At 52.2% G+C, this 15,662-nt stretch overlaps 1 protein-coding gene across 1 annotated transcript in view; it reads left to right on the forward strand.

The window, feature by feature from the left end:
* Pkhd1 (PKHD1 ciliary IPT domain containing fibrocystin/polyductin) overlaps positions 1–15,662 on the forward strand; it is a 262,115-nt gene that overhangs the window by 17,897 nt on the left and 228,556 nt on the right. Inside the window, exons 14-25 of the mRNA XM_090356513.1 lie at positions 1,763–1,904; positions 2,579–2,693; positions 3,841–4,119; positions 5,143–5,232; positions 5,325–5,415; positions 6,398–6,540; positions 8,632–8,759; positions 9,380–9,555; positions 10,623–10,761; positions 12,078–12,205; positions 13,463–13,644; positions 14,473–14,595. Coding sequence (XP_090212639.1) covers positions 1,763–1,904; positions 2,579–2,693; positions 3,841–4,119; positions 5,143–5,232; positions 5,325–5,415; positions 6,398–6,540; positions 8,632–8,759; positions 9,380–9,555; positions 10,623–10,761; positions 12,078–12,205; positions 13,463–13,644; positions 14,473–14,595 — 1,736 coding nt within the window. The remainder of the gene's footprint in view (positions 1–1,762; positions 1,905–2,578; positions 2,694–3,840; positions 4,120–5,142; positions 5,233–5,324; positions 5,416–6,397; positions 6,541–8,631; positions 8,760–9,379; positions 9,556–10,622; positions 10,762–12,077; positions 12,206–13,462; positions 13,645–14,472; positions 14,596–15,662) is intronic.

Below are 15,662 nucleotides of genomic sequence, written 5' to 3' on the forward strand. Positions count from 1 at the left end.
TGCCACCAGGATGTGCCTCAGTGGGCTAAAATGGAGGTGGTGGCATGACAGGTTCCACCTGTCCCGTTTAAAGCTTGCTCCTCATGGCTGCACACATTTTTTCTTTCTGCTGAGCATGAGAATGGGCGGTTCAGGTGTAGTTATGGATCAAGGGATGCTGACATGTTCCTCGGCCCAGAACCACAGCCCCTGCGTGTGTGTGTGTGCCCGGGGCTGACGGGATGGTTAGACTAGATGCAGAGTCTCATCCGGAGATGAGGACCATGAGAGGCCCTCAGGGAGGAAAGCTTTCTAAAGAAAGGCCACTCAGGTGTGAAAACGCATGCAAAGCACTGGCTGGAGAATTCTCCTGCTCCCAGATCTGCAGTTTTGAATTATGCAAATCTCTCATTTGAGGACAAAAAGACCAGTGAGCAAGTCACGGAGGGGACGTGAGCTTCCTGAGTCAGGCAATAGAAAACCTGCTCCCTTCTTGAGTGTTTCTGCAACATCTCCTGGAGTCGGGGTAGAATGATTTCTGGAAAGTAGTTAGTTAGTAATGTCCTATATGAAAAGCTTTTGAAGGTTCTTCTGTGGACATTAGGTGAATTACTGCACATAGCAGAGCTTCTCAGGGGACATTTGACAATCTATGGGAACAATTTGGGTCATCATACCCCAGAGAGGTGGTGGAAACTGGCATCCAGTGAACAGAGATCAGAGATGCAGCAAAATATTCTACAGTGCTCAGCTTGCACTAGCAGAGCCCAGACAAAAGCACCAAGATGGAGAAACCCAGGGGTAAAGGAAGTTTTTGCATAGGCTCTTCATTTTCTACTTATCCCATATCTCTCTTTCCATTTTAGGAATTAATGATGAATAGAAGTAGTAACTTTACATATTGAGCACATATTCATGAATTTTTTGAGTGTGTTAGTTATGTATCTTAGTCCCATTTTAATGTAAGAGTTAATAAAGTCATAAGGATATTAATCAGTTTCTCAAAGCTCCATATCTAGTAAGTGGTGGAGCTGGCATCTGAACTCACAAATGTGGAAGTCCTGAGCTTTTACTCTCAGCCCAAGTTACTATCCAATGTTGATTGCATGTGTGTCTTTTGGCCTCAAGGTTTGCTTAATAGAAAACATAAATAAGTTCAGCTTATTTAACATGTTCAATGACAAAGACACACCATATGATTGGCTCTGTGTATAGGCTTGAAAATGAAGGTCATGACACTTGAAAACAAAACAAAACTAGTTTTCTGGGAATAGGGAATTGTATAGAATGGAATGCTAAGCTGCCCTGGACCTGACAAGATACTGAAGCTTACTTCCTCTTCAGAAGCAAAAAGAACAGCCATTTTACACGCACACACTACACTGCCCTTCTTGCAACAGCAGTCCTTGTTTGTGCCTTCTCAGTCTCTCTAGGACTTGACTGCCAAATCCAGGTATCAGTGACAAGGGACCTCTGAGAGTATCTAGTCCTCTGAGGAGTATCTGGACCTCGGAGTGTATTTGGTTCTCCAAGGAGTACCTAGACCTTTGAGTGTGTCTCCCCTTACTGTTTCTGATCAAGCCTCCTTTGGCGAAGGTGCTAATTTGTATCCAAGGAATAGATTCTGCTTCCCAGAACCTCTGTCATGTGGGCCGAGACACTCACGAGATGTCTCTGCAGCTGGTTTCCAGCGGCTCACCTCCACACTCTGTGCTCCCATCATCTTGTGCCCCAGTTTGGGATGGAATGCTGTCTGCCTGAGGGCTATGTGTGTGTCTTTCAGGCAACAGAGGGCTTCTGTTTGAAGTCGCAGATGTGTCTGAGGGCTTGGAGCTGACTGAAGCCAGCCCTGGGTACCGCTGGCAGATTGTCCCCAATGCTAGCTCTCCATTGGGGTTTTGGTCGAAGGAAGGACAACCTTTCAGGTATGTTGTTGGAAAGGTCGGAATTTCTATTGAAGACAGATTTACTCATTCATATGAGGTTAGGTATAGAGAAGAAAGGAAGGGAGATTTCCAAGGAAGAGCTTATCACCACAGCAATTCAACCAGAGCAGAGCTGGGGTGGGGGTGGGGGCGGTGTTCACTAGTGTTGGCCTGGCAAAGGGCGCTCAGACCCTCGGCACAGCCATCTCCAGATCCATATGTGCAGCTCATGTTTTGTATAATGCCACCTCTGTGGGCATGATTATCATCTGACACATGGAGCTGAGCTCGAGAAGAAACTGACAGTTGGCTGCTGTCAAGGATTGGAGGGCTTGTCCCTGGAGGCCGGGAGAGAGCTCTGTCCAGGCTGACCTCAAATCAGCTGTCCCCCTGTTTCCACTTCTAACGCTGATGGGCTGTGAGGGGGGACCAGGACACTTGTCAGTGGGCTCAGCGGGGCTTCCCCGAGGTCCTGTGCTGTGGGTGACAGCGCTGCAGGGGCCCGGTGGTCATGGGAAGACAGGGCACATGGCATCACTCTTCCTAGTCTAGACCACCCCACGGCACTGAGGATGGGGTCGTCTCCACCGAGACGATCAGGGACAGCTGGATGACATGACAAGCCCAACCCAGGCCTTGACCACTCTGGACTAACACTGTTCTTCATTGGGCAGGGCTCGGCTCAGTGGGTTCTTCGTGGCTCCTGAGGCAAATAACTACACATTTTGGATCCAGGCAGACAGTCAAGCTTCCTTATATTTCAGTTGGTCAGAGGAGCCCCGAGATAAGGTAGTCACTTATTTTCCTTTCCTTTATTGCCACTATTCCTATATCCATGAGACAAGGGAGAATCAAAGCCAGAGCTTTTGTGCTCTAGAGACAGCTGTGATCTGTGACACGTCACCGCAGCGACCTGAGTTGTTGAAGAATGCTTTGGCTAAATATCATGGTGTCTATTCTTTATCAAGCTTTCATTGACAACCTGGTTTCTATGTACTGTGACTCTTACCTTCACTGGATTACATGGCTGTCCCCTGGCTTCTTGGGCATTTCCAGGGTTGAAACTCAGTCTTGTCTGACTCCTGCTTTGCCACTAATTTTGGATTAAGGATGTAGCGGGCCTCATGTATGAATCTTTCCATCAAATCTGAGGATGCCTTTACAAGAGTGGCTAAAGTTCACTGGTGCCTCTCAGAAAGCAACGCAAGATGTTTAGTGGGTATCTTTGAAGTTGATTTGCTAGTTGGCTGAGAACCACTGGCAGATTTGAGTGGCAGAGCCATGCTAGATATCTCAAAAGATTAATACTACTATTTCTTTTTATTTTTTTTTTGCCAGTCTTGGGCTGGGGCTCAGGGCCTGAGCACTGTCCTTGGGCTTTCTCAAGGCTAGAGTTCTACCTCTTGAGCCACAGCGCCATTTCTGGCTTTTTTCTATGTGGTACCGAGGAATCGAACCCGGGTCTTTGTGCATGCTGGGCAAGCACTCTACCACTAGACCACACTCCTAGCCAATACTACTATTTCATACACAATAGACGCCCAGAGTGGTATGCTGGCTGTTGTTTTTTAATATACCCCATTGTGATGGTTAATCCTCATGGCCAATTGGATTGGACTAAGAAGTGCCAAGGAGACTCCTAAAGCACGCGAGCCTTTCCAGGGCTAAGACAGGGAGAAAACAGTCCTGGAGAGAGGCAGCGCTTGCATAGAGGCTGGGGGCCCAGGGGAAAAAGAACCTAAAAAACAAAAACAATTAAAAACTAAAAATAATACTAGGAAGCTGAGAAAAAGAGAGAAAGAGGGGAGATGAAGAAGCATAACCCCCACAGGGCGAAGAATCATCTAGTCAGGGAGCCTGGGGCTTCTGAATGCCCTGTGCGTGGTTTTCTGCCCAGGCCTCATGGCCGGCCTTCTGCCCTGCTGATGTGGTGCAGGTGAGAGTGGCTTTCATCGGGGTTGGCACTGACGACTGGTTCGACTCGTGGGAGCAGCGCGGGACCCAGGAGATGTGGCAGCAGAAGTCCCCCAAGATGGAGCTGCGGGGTGGAGTCAAATACTACCTGGAAGCTCAACACCAGGGCACAGCCCCCAGCGGAGGAGTCAGGGTCGGCCTCCAGATCCACAACACCTGGCTGAGCCCCGATGTTGTGGCCACCTACCTCCACGAGCGGCACCAGATCCACGCCCGCGCCCAGAGGCTCCCGGAGGTGCAGGTCTGCAGCTCCTCATCCCCTCCCTGGGGTTAGGGCCCACCAAGGCAGAATGACTACCTGGAAGGGCTGGGAAGGAAGTTCAGATGACAGATGGAGCCTTCCTGCTGAGATCTCCTTACTTGGTTATTTATTTGAAGACTCCCCTCCCCCATAGTACAGTCAAAACACGCATGTGCGCGTGCGCACACACACACACACACACACATTCACACCACAGGGTTATTTGTTGTTGTTGTTGTTGTTTGAGGTTCTCTTAGCTTTGCCCTTATGGTTGTTGAAAACCTTTAATTTTTTTTGGTTCACTTCTTGATGTACAATGAGGCCTTCTAAAGCTTCTAGTCTAACAACAACCTGGACAGAAGTAGTGAAGGAACAAGAATAGAAAACAAATGACTTAAGGAATGCAAAGCTAGCGAGACGCTGGCGGCTCAGGCCTGTCATCTGGCTTCTCAGGAGGCTGAGATCTGAGGATCGCAGTTTGAAGCCAGCTGGGGTAGGAAAGAGACTCTTATTTCCAATTAACCACCAGAAAACTGAAAGTGGAGCTGTGGCTCCCATGGCAGAGTGCTAATTTTGAGCTTCAACGCTCTGGGACAATACCCAGTCCCTGCATTCAAGCCCCCCCCCAAACCACTACCACCACCAGAAATAACTGCCAAGAAAGACACGAATGCTTCCACTCTGCCTCGTGGTTCCGAGTGGGTGTGTGTAGTGCCCAACTCTGGAGAGCGTGCCGGAAGCAAAGTAGGTGCCACCTTGGAGGAGCGTGGCAGGCCCTGGGGACAAGGCCTTGGTGAGGTCTGGCCGGCCGTGAGCAGCTAGCAGCCTCACTGCTCCGACTCTAGGAAAGGGAACCGGTTAAGTGGCCGGGGAAGCTTCTTCAGGAGACCACGCAGGGCTCCAGAGCTGTCCAGACCATAGAGTTCATTCGAAAACCAGAAGTTCTGACAGAATGGCACCAGCAAGCCCAGGAAGTGGGTTCTGGGTTAGTAGACGGGCTCAGTGCACACGCTTGACTTTTAGATGCTGAACGTATCCGGCCAAGGAAGCTTTTTTCTCTCTTGGGACAATGTCTCCAGCCCGGCGGTCCCTGCAAATGCCACGGCTGTCCAGGTGACGTGTTCTTGAAATGATTAGGGCCGAGGCGGGAGTGCTGGGGTTCATCTTTCTGCCCATGTCATAGCGCTTGGCATTTTTTAAAATAGATTCAAAGCACCATCGAGGCGTTACTCGCAATGAAATGTAAACTGGAGCCTGTTTCAGCCACCACCTTACTCCGGCTTGGATTTGAACAAGGTGCTGTCCCTGGCTTGATACTTTCTGATCCTCTTTCTCCTCCTTCTCTTTCACTTTCTGTAAAGTGGGAGCAATCTTCATTTACTGTCCAAGTGCTGACAGCCTCACGTAAACCCGGGAAAGTGGGTGTCTGTGAGCTCTGCAGAGGCACTCGGCGAGAGGGCAGTGGGGAGCAGAGGCGCTGCTGTGTGCCACGGCGGGAGGCCTGACCGCTCAGTTCCACAGCACATGGAGAGGGAAGGACCCAGTGCCCTCGTGGCTCATGCCTGTAATCCTCGCCACGCCGGAGGCTGAGATCTGAAGATCGTGGTTCAAAGCCAGCCTGGGCAACAAAGTCCGTGAGGTTCTTAACTCCAGTCAGCTACTCAGAGAAAGCTGGAAGTGGTGCTGTGACTTAGGTGGTAGAGCACTGGTCTTGAGCACAAAGAGGTTCAGGGATAGTACCTAGGCCCTGAGTTCAAGCCCCATGAGCAACAAAAACCAAAAACCAAACCAAAACAAAAGAAGTAGTACATACGAATATAATGTAGCTCCAGCCTGTAATCGTAGCTACTCAGGAGACTGAGATCTGAGGATTATGGTTTGAAGCCCTCCCCCCCCCCAGGCATAGAGTGTCAGGAGGGAGGGAGGGAGAAAGAGAGAGAGGGAGAGAGGGAGAGAGGGGGAGAGAGAGACAGAGAGAGAGACAGAGAGAGAGACAGAGAGAGAGAGACAGAGAGAGAGACAGAGAGAGACAGAGACAGAGAGACAGAGACGGAGAGAGGGGGGGGGGAGAGAGAATATAAAAGCCAGGGAAGGGTATGAGGTCCTGACTAAGCCCCACTACCAGCTGGAGCCCTACAGTCAGAGGGTGCCCGGTGCCTGGTTTCTACCCACACTCTTCATCACCTTGGCCCACCACCCATTTCCTGCACACAGCCTGTGAAGCCCTTTCTGTTGAACATCTGTGACCACCTTGCTGTTTTCTCTGAACTACCTCCAGGCCTAGAAGGTTCCATCTCCGATGGGGTCCTCACCTGTGGCGCGGAGCCTTTCTGCGGCAGATTCAGCCTCTGCCAGCCCCGACACCTGGTTGTAACCCTTCCTGAGGCTCAGAAGGGCTACCAGCTGCATCAGTTTCCCTACGTGAGTAACCGCAGCTCCCGGGCTTCCAGACGAGCGAGCTGGTCGGGGCTGGGCTGGGCTGGACACGTGGAAGTACAAAGTTGGTTGCTGCCATCTGTCCGGACTGTGTGAGGCTGTGGTTCCGGGCTCTAGGCCCTGTGGCTGTGGCTCCAGGCAGGAGCAGACACGCCCCGCCGCCATGTGCACACTGCATCCCCTCTCGGGAAATGTCTTGAGGTGGGCATTTGCTGGAAGGATCCAAGAGTTCAGAAAGGGAGGAACCGGTTAGGGTGTTTAAATCCGGACACTGTGGGTCCTCTCTTTGTGTGCCTGGTCCACTCCCTGTCAGCTGGGGACGACCCAGCCTAAGTCTCAGGACCCTGGCAATGACGAGGGGAGAGGGAGAGCGTGGCGGCGGCCTGCTGCTGATGTGGTCGTGACAGCTACCGAGCTTCCATCCAGCTTCCTGGAGGAGCCAGGCCCATTTGACCCCTGGGGACGAGAGTGGGTTTCTCTGGGAGGAGAGAGCAGGCCCCAGGACTTGAGGCCCACCCATCTTCAGGCTCGCCTCCACTTCCTGTTCCTTTTCACACCCTGTGGGGTGGCTCTTCCCTCTGGAGAGGCGCTGGAACCCACGGCATGGTGCTGCTTGTTACCAGAGAGGGACAGCTAGGCCGTGAGGGGGGCCTTGACACACCATACCAGGCCCAGGACAGCTCTCGTAACCACCTTTTTCTAAAGCCTTTGGATGCTAAGTCACTTTGTAGGAAGCAAGGGTGCTAGGGATTGGAGTGGAGAAGGGTCACCCAAGAGGGCACACCCAAGAGAGCACACCCAGGAGACCACACCCAAGAGGGCACACCCAAGAGAGCACACCCAAAAGAGCACACCCAAGAGAGTACACCCAAGAGGGCACACCCAAGAGAGCACACCCAAAAGAGCACACCCAAGAGGGCACACCCAACAGAGCACACCCAAGAGAGCACACCCAGGAGGGCACACCCAAGAGGGCACACCCACGAGGGCACACCCAAGTGACCACACCCAAGAGGGTACACCCAAGAGGGCACATCCAGGAGGGCACACCCAGGAGGGCACACCCAAGCGACCACACCCAAGAGGGCACACCCAAGAGGGCACACCCAGGAGGGCACACCCAAGAGAGCACACCCAAAAGAGCACACCCAAGAGAGTACACCCAAGATGGCACACCCAAGAGAGCACACCCAAGAGAGCACACCCAAGAGAGCACACCCAAGAGGGCACACCCAAGAGAGCACACCCAGGAGGGCACACCCAAGAGGGCACACCCAGGAGGGCACACCCAAGTGACCACACCCAAGAGGGTACACCCAAGAGGGCACATCCAGGAGGGCACACCCAGGAGGGCACACCCAAGAGGGCACACCCAGGAGACCACACCCAAGAGGGCACACCCAAGAGGGCACACCCAGGAGGGCACACCCAAGAGAGCACACCCAAAAGAGCACACCCAAGAGAGTACACCCAAGACGGCACACCCAAGAGAGCACACCCAAGAGAGCACACCCAAGAGGGCACACCCAACAGAGCACACCCAAGAGAGCACACCCAGGAGGGCACACCCAAGAGGGCACACCCAGGAGGGCACACCCAAGTGACCACACCCAAGAGGGTACACCCAAGAGGGCACATCCAGGAGGGCACACCCAGGAGGGCACACCCAAGTGACCACACCCAAGAGGGCACACCCAAGTGACCGCACCCAAGAGGGCACACCCAAGAGAGCAACCCAACTGTAGGGGTTCCAACCACAACACGCCAAAACCCTCATTGCCAAGCACAGAGCCAGGAAAAACCAGAACCCAACACCAGGCCAGCAAGCCTGGTGAAGGACTTTCCAGTTTTTTGGTCCTCAGAAAAAGCATGGACTGTTCTCCCGCTAGCTTTATTGGGGAAGGAAATAGCAGTTTCAGCTGTTTGTGTCTCCCGCTAGACTGGAAGCTCCAGGGGTCAGGATCTGGTTCTTTGCCGGCATCTGGTAGAGGTGTAGACACGTGAACAGTGGGTGGCTTCCCTTGGGTGGGTGCTTCTCGCACTGACAGGGCAGAGGTATTTATCTGTTGTCTGCAGCTGTGTATGGCTCACAAGGGCCACACGAACCCTGTCCTGAGGATGGTGGTGACGCTCAGCGTTGGCTTCCAAGGTGTCCCCGAGAACATCACCTGTGCCTGGAGTCCCGCGCCGGCCAGCCAAGACAGGTAGTCATCTGGGTGGAGGGGCGGGGTTCTTCCGGCCTGGAGAACTGGCACTCTTGGGGTCCGAGGCCCACTTGAAAGTCTTAGAGTTGGGCCTCAGAGAAGACTAACTTGGAGCGTCAAACCCGTGTTATTTCACAAAGAAGTTGTACTCCAGATCCGTTGATAATCTGAGGGAGACCACATCTTAGGATGCCGTGTTTTGGGGAGAACTTAGAGGATGCTCTTTGACAGCCGATGTGGAAAACGGGGCCTCTGAGCAGGTGCATGTCACCAAAAATGCCTTTGGCTAGTGACTCCGGAATCGTTTAAGGCACAGGACTTCTTGGTTCAGTGCTCTTCCACAGTTAGTGCAGACCTTGTATGGGATTCTAAACCGGAATGAGTCTGTTAGAGCCTCTGGAGGCCCTGCTTATGAAAGTCAATGCAAGTGTGGCTGGCGCTGGCTGTGGTGAACGAGTGACAGGCCTGGGACTGTCTCTTGGTCTGAGGACAGCCACAGTGGAAGCTGGGTTTGCACCAAATCCCCTGGGGCTTGGCTACAGGGCTCCTAGCACCCTGGGGAGGGGCCTGCAGGGCTCACACTGCATCCCTGCCTCCCTCTCTCCCTCCCTCCCTCGTAGATGGCAGTTCACCTGCACTGACCTGTGGGACGTGTGTGTGCCCAGCTCTTGGGGTCCCCAGCCCCCCACTAGGAGAGTGCCTGTGCTGGTGCAACAGCTTCACCTCTTCCCTGGGGCCCAGGAGACCGGTGTACTCTGTGTGGATGAAGTTATGATCACAGACACACACCTAACAGGTGACCCGTCCGTCCACCCTCCTCTGCAGCCCACCTCGCCCCTCCTGGCTGGAGGCTGTGGCTCCTGGTAGCAGGGAGGGAGGAGGGCGTCTCCGCCTCGGCCTTCTTGGTTCTAGAAGCCAGGGGGGTTGTGTTGCTGGCTTTGGTTCTGCATCTCCCGCTAGTCCTCTCTTGTTCTTGCTTCTGGGCTCGCGTCCTTAACTAACCTCATCTTTTCTGGCTGAGGAACACTGCTTCCGCCACCTGTAAAAGATGGGTCTCATAAGAACCCTGTCTCATGGCATTATTGTGAGGGTTCGCCGGTTTGGTATAAAAGATTCATTCCAAGTCCAGTCTGCGAGTAATAGATTCAACCCACTGTGACAGTGGCTCTCCAGGACTCGCCTGGCTGGGGACAAGGCGCTAGAAGACACATTAAGCAGTTTCTTCTAGCATTTGTAATACTTCCTCCTGTCTGTGGGCTAAAGGTCTGGCTTGCCATCTTGGAGGCAAATGTGGGGTTGGCCATTCTCCCCAGAGAATACCCGCGCCCTTCTCTCTCCACCCAGAATCCTGCAGTAATTAATTATCTAGAGACCAGGCCTCCCTCCACGTTCCACAGACTCTGTCTCCATTCTTCTTGAGCACAGTGGTCCCACCTGGCTCCCTCAGACAAGGTGAACTTCCAGGGCCGGGCAGGGCTTGCCTGCGCCAGCGCCTGCCTGCGGTTATTTGTTCCCAGGGTGGCCTCATGCTTGCAACTTCCACTCCTTTTACTCCACAAACAATTTTTTCTTTTCATATATTTTTATTGTAATTGATAGAAGGGTTACATTATATTCACCAGCTAGAAGGTGCATTACTTCACACACATTGATACCCTTTCTCATGGCTTGGTCCCCATTTCCTTCCCCCCGCCCCCTGCCCCTCATCTTGTTTTCCTCCCTTTCCTAAACAATTTTTTTAATGACTTCAGGACTCAAATTTCTAGCTTTTCTAGCACCCTCCCACCTTCTTTTCCTTTTCTCTGGAACAAAAGGTGACACAGTCACCCACGATTTGGTACTAATTGGGTCACTGGTCTTCAGTTTCTCAAGCTGACTCCGGAGCAGCCCGGCCTGGCGGTGGTCTGGTGGAAGCAGTCTCCGTGGCGGGATCTCCTCCCGTCTTTGAGGTCTCCATCTGGCCGGTGGGGTGTGGGGTGCAGCTCCCCCTCCTCACAGCCTGGTAAGCACAAGGCTTTCCACTGGGTCTCTCCTTGGGAGTTTTATCAGGGTAGGAAGTCTACCCTGTTTTATGGTTTGCAGCAGGATTTCATCTTGACAGGTCCACCTGGAGGTCTTATCAAAACCTAAATTTCAGAGCCTCCAATTCAAATTTGGGAGAAGTTGCATTTTTAATGAGTTCCCTGAAGATGCCAAGGCCATCTTAAGTTCGTTTAAAATAGCAGAATTTTATGCTTTTCAGAGCTTCTCTTTAAGACTGGGTTCTGTTACTCCCTTCATTTTATTTCATATGTATCCATTTTGAAATGCTCCCGAGGGAACAAAAATGGTGCATTTCTGAGAATGACCACCAGAGGACAGTAGAGCCCCACACACCTTAGCTGCAGTTGCCAAAGCCGCAACCAAGGCTCAGACTTCAAGCTCTCCCACACATGCGTGCTGTACTTTTTACTTAAACCCCAGTGGGATGGTAAGAGCTCAGATGCTCTGACGTCTGTATGTGCCCGGTATGTAAGCCTACACACAGCTGTGTGTGCATGCTCCCTTCCCACATGCCTTTCCTCTGAAATGAGCTCTCCCTGCCACAGGTGCTCGGCCGTGCCTTAGGGCCAAGTGCACAAAGCTTGATGCAGTCATGGATGCCAGTCTGCAGGCAGGAACTGTGCAGACAGCACGGCAGGATGGAGGGGTGGGAGAGCTCCAGTGGGGGGCAGGAGGTGGCTGCGTGGGCCAAAGTTAGTAACCGCCAGCGACGAGGGAGGCTGGTTCAGTCCACACATATGCAGCGTGCTCTGAGGTTTCCTCCTTCACTTCCTGGGCTCTCTGGAAGCCTTGGAGAGACAGCAAGATCCAGACTCAGCGTGGCAAGGCTGAGTGCTCTATGATGTGTCTGTCTGTCTGCCTGCCTGTCTGCATGTCATTTCTCCATCTTTGCATGCAGGCATTTCATAAGCAGTAATTCAACATTACTCGCAAAAAGTTATATTTGTGGTTGAAAAGTTGGGAAATAGAGACAAAGCATATAAAGAGACTGCCCCCCCCCTCGTAGCCACATGTGAGAACCCACACCCTGCGAGCCTGTGTTTTCATCCTTCTCCTCACGCAGCTGTGAACGTGCATTATGCATGTTATTGACAATCTAGGTTTTAGATAATACCACAGGAGACTGGGGTGTCTTTCAGTTATGCTTCACAACCAGAGGTGTGGTGGTGAGGTCACTGGTGGGTGGGGTGCGCGCTCTTGGCACAGGCGGGCCTTGGGTACGGCTTGGCGCATCCAGGGCCCTGATGTGGTCAACGCATGCGCCTGGCCTGGCAGCTCTGTGTCCGCTGAAGGAGTGGAAGAAGGACCTGGACTCTGCCAGGCGGAGGCACGGAGGCTGCAGGGGACGAGCCCGGCCCTGGGAGGACACTTCCACATCCAGCTTCCTCACACAGGGATTCCGGGTAAGGGGGGAAGGATGGCTCCTCCCCGCGGCGGGGTGGTCCCCGGCAGACAGCGTCTGCCATGCTGGCAGGCCTCACGGTCACCTTGTGATGTCTGAGCACGGCCTTCTTAGATGCCCAGAAAAGCACTCATCACGAAGCCTAACCTTCTAGACGTGGAATCGGAGTGGATTCGCTTCCGAGGCTGTAATAATCTGTTATCCCTAAAAACACCAGGCTGAAAACACCGTGACGAGTTTATGCGTTGTTTCAGACTCGTCAAATACCAAGACCAGGCTGAGCCTGGCTGTGCTTCGTCATCCTGTTATTAGATCTGACAAGCGGGCACGTGCCAGCACTGGCTGCCTCCCCGCAGTGTGTCACCACACCGTCCTCTCTCGTCACCCCGAGAGACCGTTCACAGGCCGTGTCCACTGCTATGCCCAGCTGGCGGTGCTGGACACGTGATTTTCGGCAGGACGGGAGGAGAGCCAGCCTTAACCTGGGCTTTGAAATTGCCAACAAGTCTGAAGCTATGTGTAGACTTAAAACAATGTTTTCACTTTAAATGGTGAGAATCCAGTTGGCATTATAGAAACACACAGATTACTTATCAGGGCATGGTGGAATGCAAGAAGAAGGCTCTTCAGGAGAGAACTTGAGAGGTGTTGGACTATAAGCCCATCTCGCTGTTGAGCACTGTTAGAGGTCATTTTCTTCATCTCTAACGTAAGGCGTTAGGGAACCCTGAAGACCCACCTCCCGGGGCTAGAGAAGTAGTTAATGAAATGGAGATTTCTAGTCAAGAGTGAAGTGGGGTGCAAACACAGAGCTTTGCTATTTTTCTCCAGGAGCTATCGAGCGGGTGCCAACATCCCTCCACGGGTTAGCTGTGGTGTGATCCCCTCTCCCCGTGAAGTGTCCCCCACTTCCCCGTGTTCACAGGGCCAGCTAACTTTTCCCATGGAGAGCCCAACATTGATTCGATTTTCAGCCACGACAGGGTTGTCTGGAGCTCATGTGTCGGGCTCGTGTCCTTGACATTGCCCCGGTGTGGATGGCAGGCAAGGCCGGGCACACAGTGGCATCTGCTTGCATTTCCTTGGGGGACGGTAGCTGAGCTCAGCCCCGTGGCTCTCTTCGGCCTCCCCTGTTAACTCTGAAGGTCCCCTGCAAAGTTGGCAGGCATGCTGGCATGTCCTCACTTTTATCCTGGATGATGCAGGTAGGTGACTTGATGCCGTCTGTTTTCTGTGTGGAAACTCTCCCCACCCCCAGACATTGCAGTGCACCTGCCTGCCCCCGGGCTTCGCAGGCTCCTGCAGGACAACGCCGAGGGCGCCCTGTCCAGCCACCTCCAGGCAGCCGACTTCACCGTGGAGGACCAAGATTCCTGCTACGAACACGTGTGGAGCCTGTCCTGGCCCGCACACTCCGGGGACCTCCCTGATGTCATCCAGGTATGTCTCCCCACCCCTTCATCGCGGTATGGATTTGTTATTCTGGAAAAGCTTCATAAGGAAAGAGGAAAAAAAAAAGAGGAAAGTAGGGGCTATCAGAATTACATGAGTAAAAGCTGCCATGGATTGTTCATGTTGCTGGAATCTTTCCTTCTTGACGTTTCCATCCCCCAGGATCTCCTGTCCCCACAGGGCAGAAGTAGTTGAGTCACAGGCCAGTGTCCACCACTGGAGCCCCACATCTGTCCTTGGATAGTTTAAGCAGCTGTGATTGGCTCGGGTTGTTGGGGAGACAGGTGGCAGGGCAGAAGGAACTAGAGAAAAAGATGTGCTGTCTTTGGATAATGACAAAACCAGATGTTCTTGCATATTTAGGGGTTTAAAAAATAATGTGATGATCAGCTAGAATTTGGTTATTATAAAATGGAGCCTGCGATGAGAGTTTATTCCCATCAGGCAGGCCACATGGGTTTCCAACCAAATCCTGGGGTGGAGATGGAAGAAGGGATGAAACCTTTGATCTCATCTCAGAGCACTGTTTCCTTATAGTCCAGTTAAATATCATAGATGGTAAACTGGAGAAAAAAATGGAGAAGCAGCTAGGAACAAAGCATCTTAAGGCTTTGATTAGTCATGGCTCTTGGTGGTTCTGCTTACGAAACGAGTACCTGGATTTTTCTTAGCTCTGATGTTGGATTTTGGTTCTTGCCTCTTCTCTTTTTAACTACCTGGTGTCTTCAGGTAAACATGAAAAACAAAGATACCTTGTTTTCATCAAGACTAGATTCCCATTTACTGGTGGAATTGACCACAGTGTAACCTTCTCAGGTTTCCCATGGAAATCTTACGGGAGTGAATCCCTCTGTGGACGTCCGTGTGGTTTATGATGGCGGGGTTTTCCTTGGACCCATATTTGGAGACATGCTGGCTACTGCGAACCAGCAAACTCAGGTGAGGGTGTGCAGACCACTGCGGGTCATGTGAGCACTGTGTAGAGTATACTGCAGTCACTCCTGGGTTTGTGACCTGGCTTAGCTCCGGAGGGTTGGTTCCAATCAGTAGACGGAGGCAATGAGAGCGGTGGTCTGTCTACCTCCAGAAAGCATGCGGGTCACCGTGAAGATAGGGGCATGTAGGCTCCTTTGCAGCCTATCGAATTCACAAATGACATCACCGTGCACTCAGAGCCGGATTTGATTTATGCTTCTGCACAGTGGCTCTGCAAAGGGGATGGGCAACCTGGACTCCTTTCATCTCCAAAATGTCCTTCGGTCTTTCCCATCTGCCCATGTTCTTCATCTGGTTTTGAGTCGAGAGAAGATTAAAATACAAGACTAAGAGGAATAAGACAGCTAGCACGGGGGGGGGGGCAAATTCTCTCAGCATTCTTGCAAAATAAAGCATTGCCGACTGAATGGTGCTCTGCCCCATGTCTTTCACTAGGGCACACATGTTTCTACATTTTCACTGTTGCTCCATGTAGCATTAGTTTCCGTGAAAGGAGAAGACACCTAGGCATATTTTTCTTGACGGGATTGAACCCAGGGCATTGTGCAAGCCAGGCATGCAGCTATTCCACTTGAGCCAACTATCATCTTTTCTCCGGAGCCGACTGTTATTGGACAACACAGCCCATGTCCAAATGTACGTTGTCTCAGCTGTGAGGAAGGTGACTGCTTTGCTGGTCCTTTCCTGGTGCTTTTCCACTTGAGCCACGCCTCCAGTTCTTACTTTGTTGGCCTGTCTTGGGAAAGAAAATATGTTTTCTATGAAGAGGGTTCCCAGAGAGACACAGTGATAAGTTGCCTTTGTGATGTTTGAGTTTATGAGATGCACGTAGAGGAAATGGACGAAGGAGTTAGCATATTCCTGTCTGCACTAACACGTGCCACAGTCACTGGCTAGTTGAGAGTCTGGGGCCACAGTCCTGGCTAGCTGAGAGTCTGGGGCAGGATAACTTGAACCCAGGAGTTCGAGGCTAGCCTGGGAATCACTGAGAAATGCTGTTTACAAAAAAA

This window comes from Megascapheus bottae, chromosome 22 (genome assembly GCF_031878675.1).
Source record: "Megascapheus bottae isolate mThoBot1 chromosome 22, mThoBot2.hap1, whole genome shotgun sequence".
NCBI lineage: Eukaryota > Metazoa > Chordata > Mammalia > Rodentia > Geomyidae > Megascapheus > Megascapheus bottae.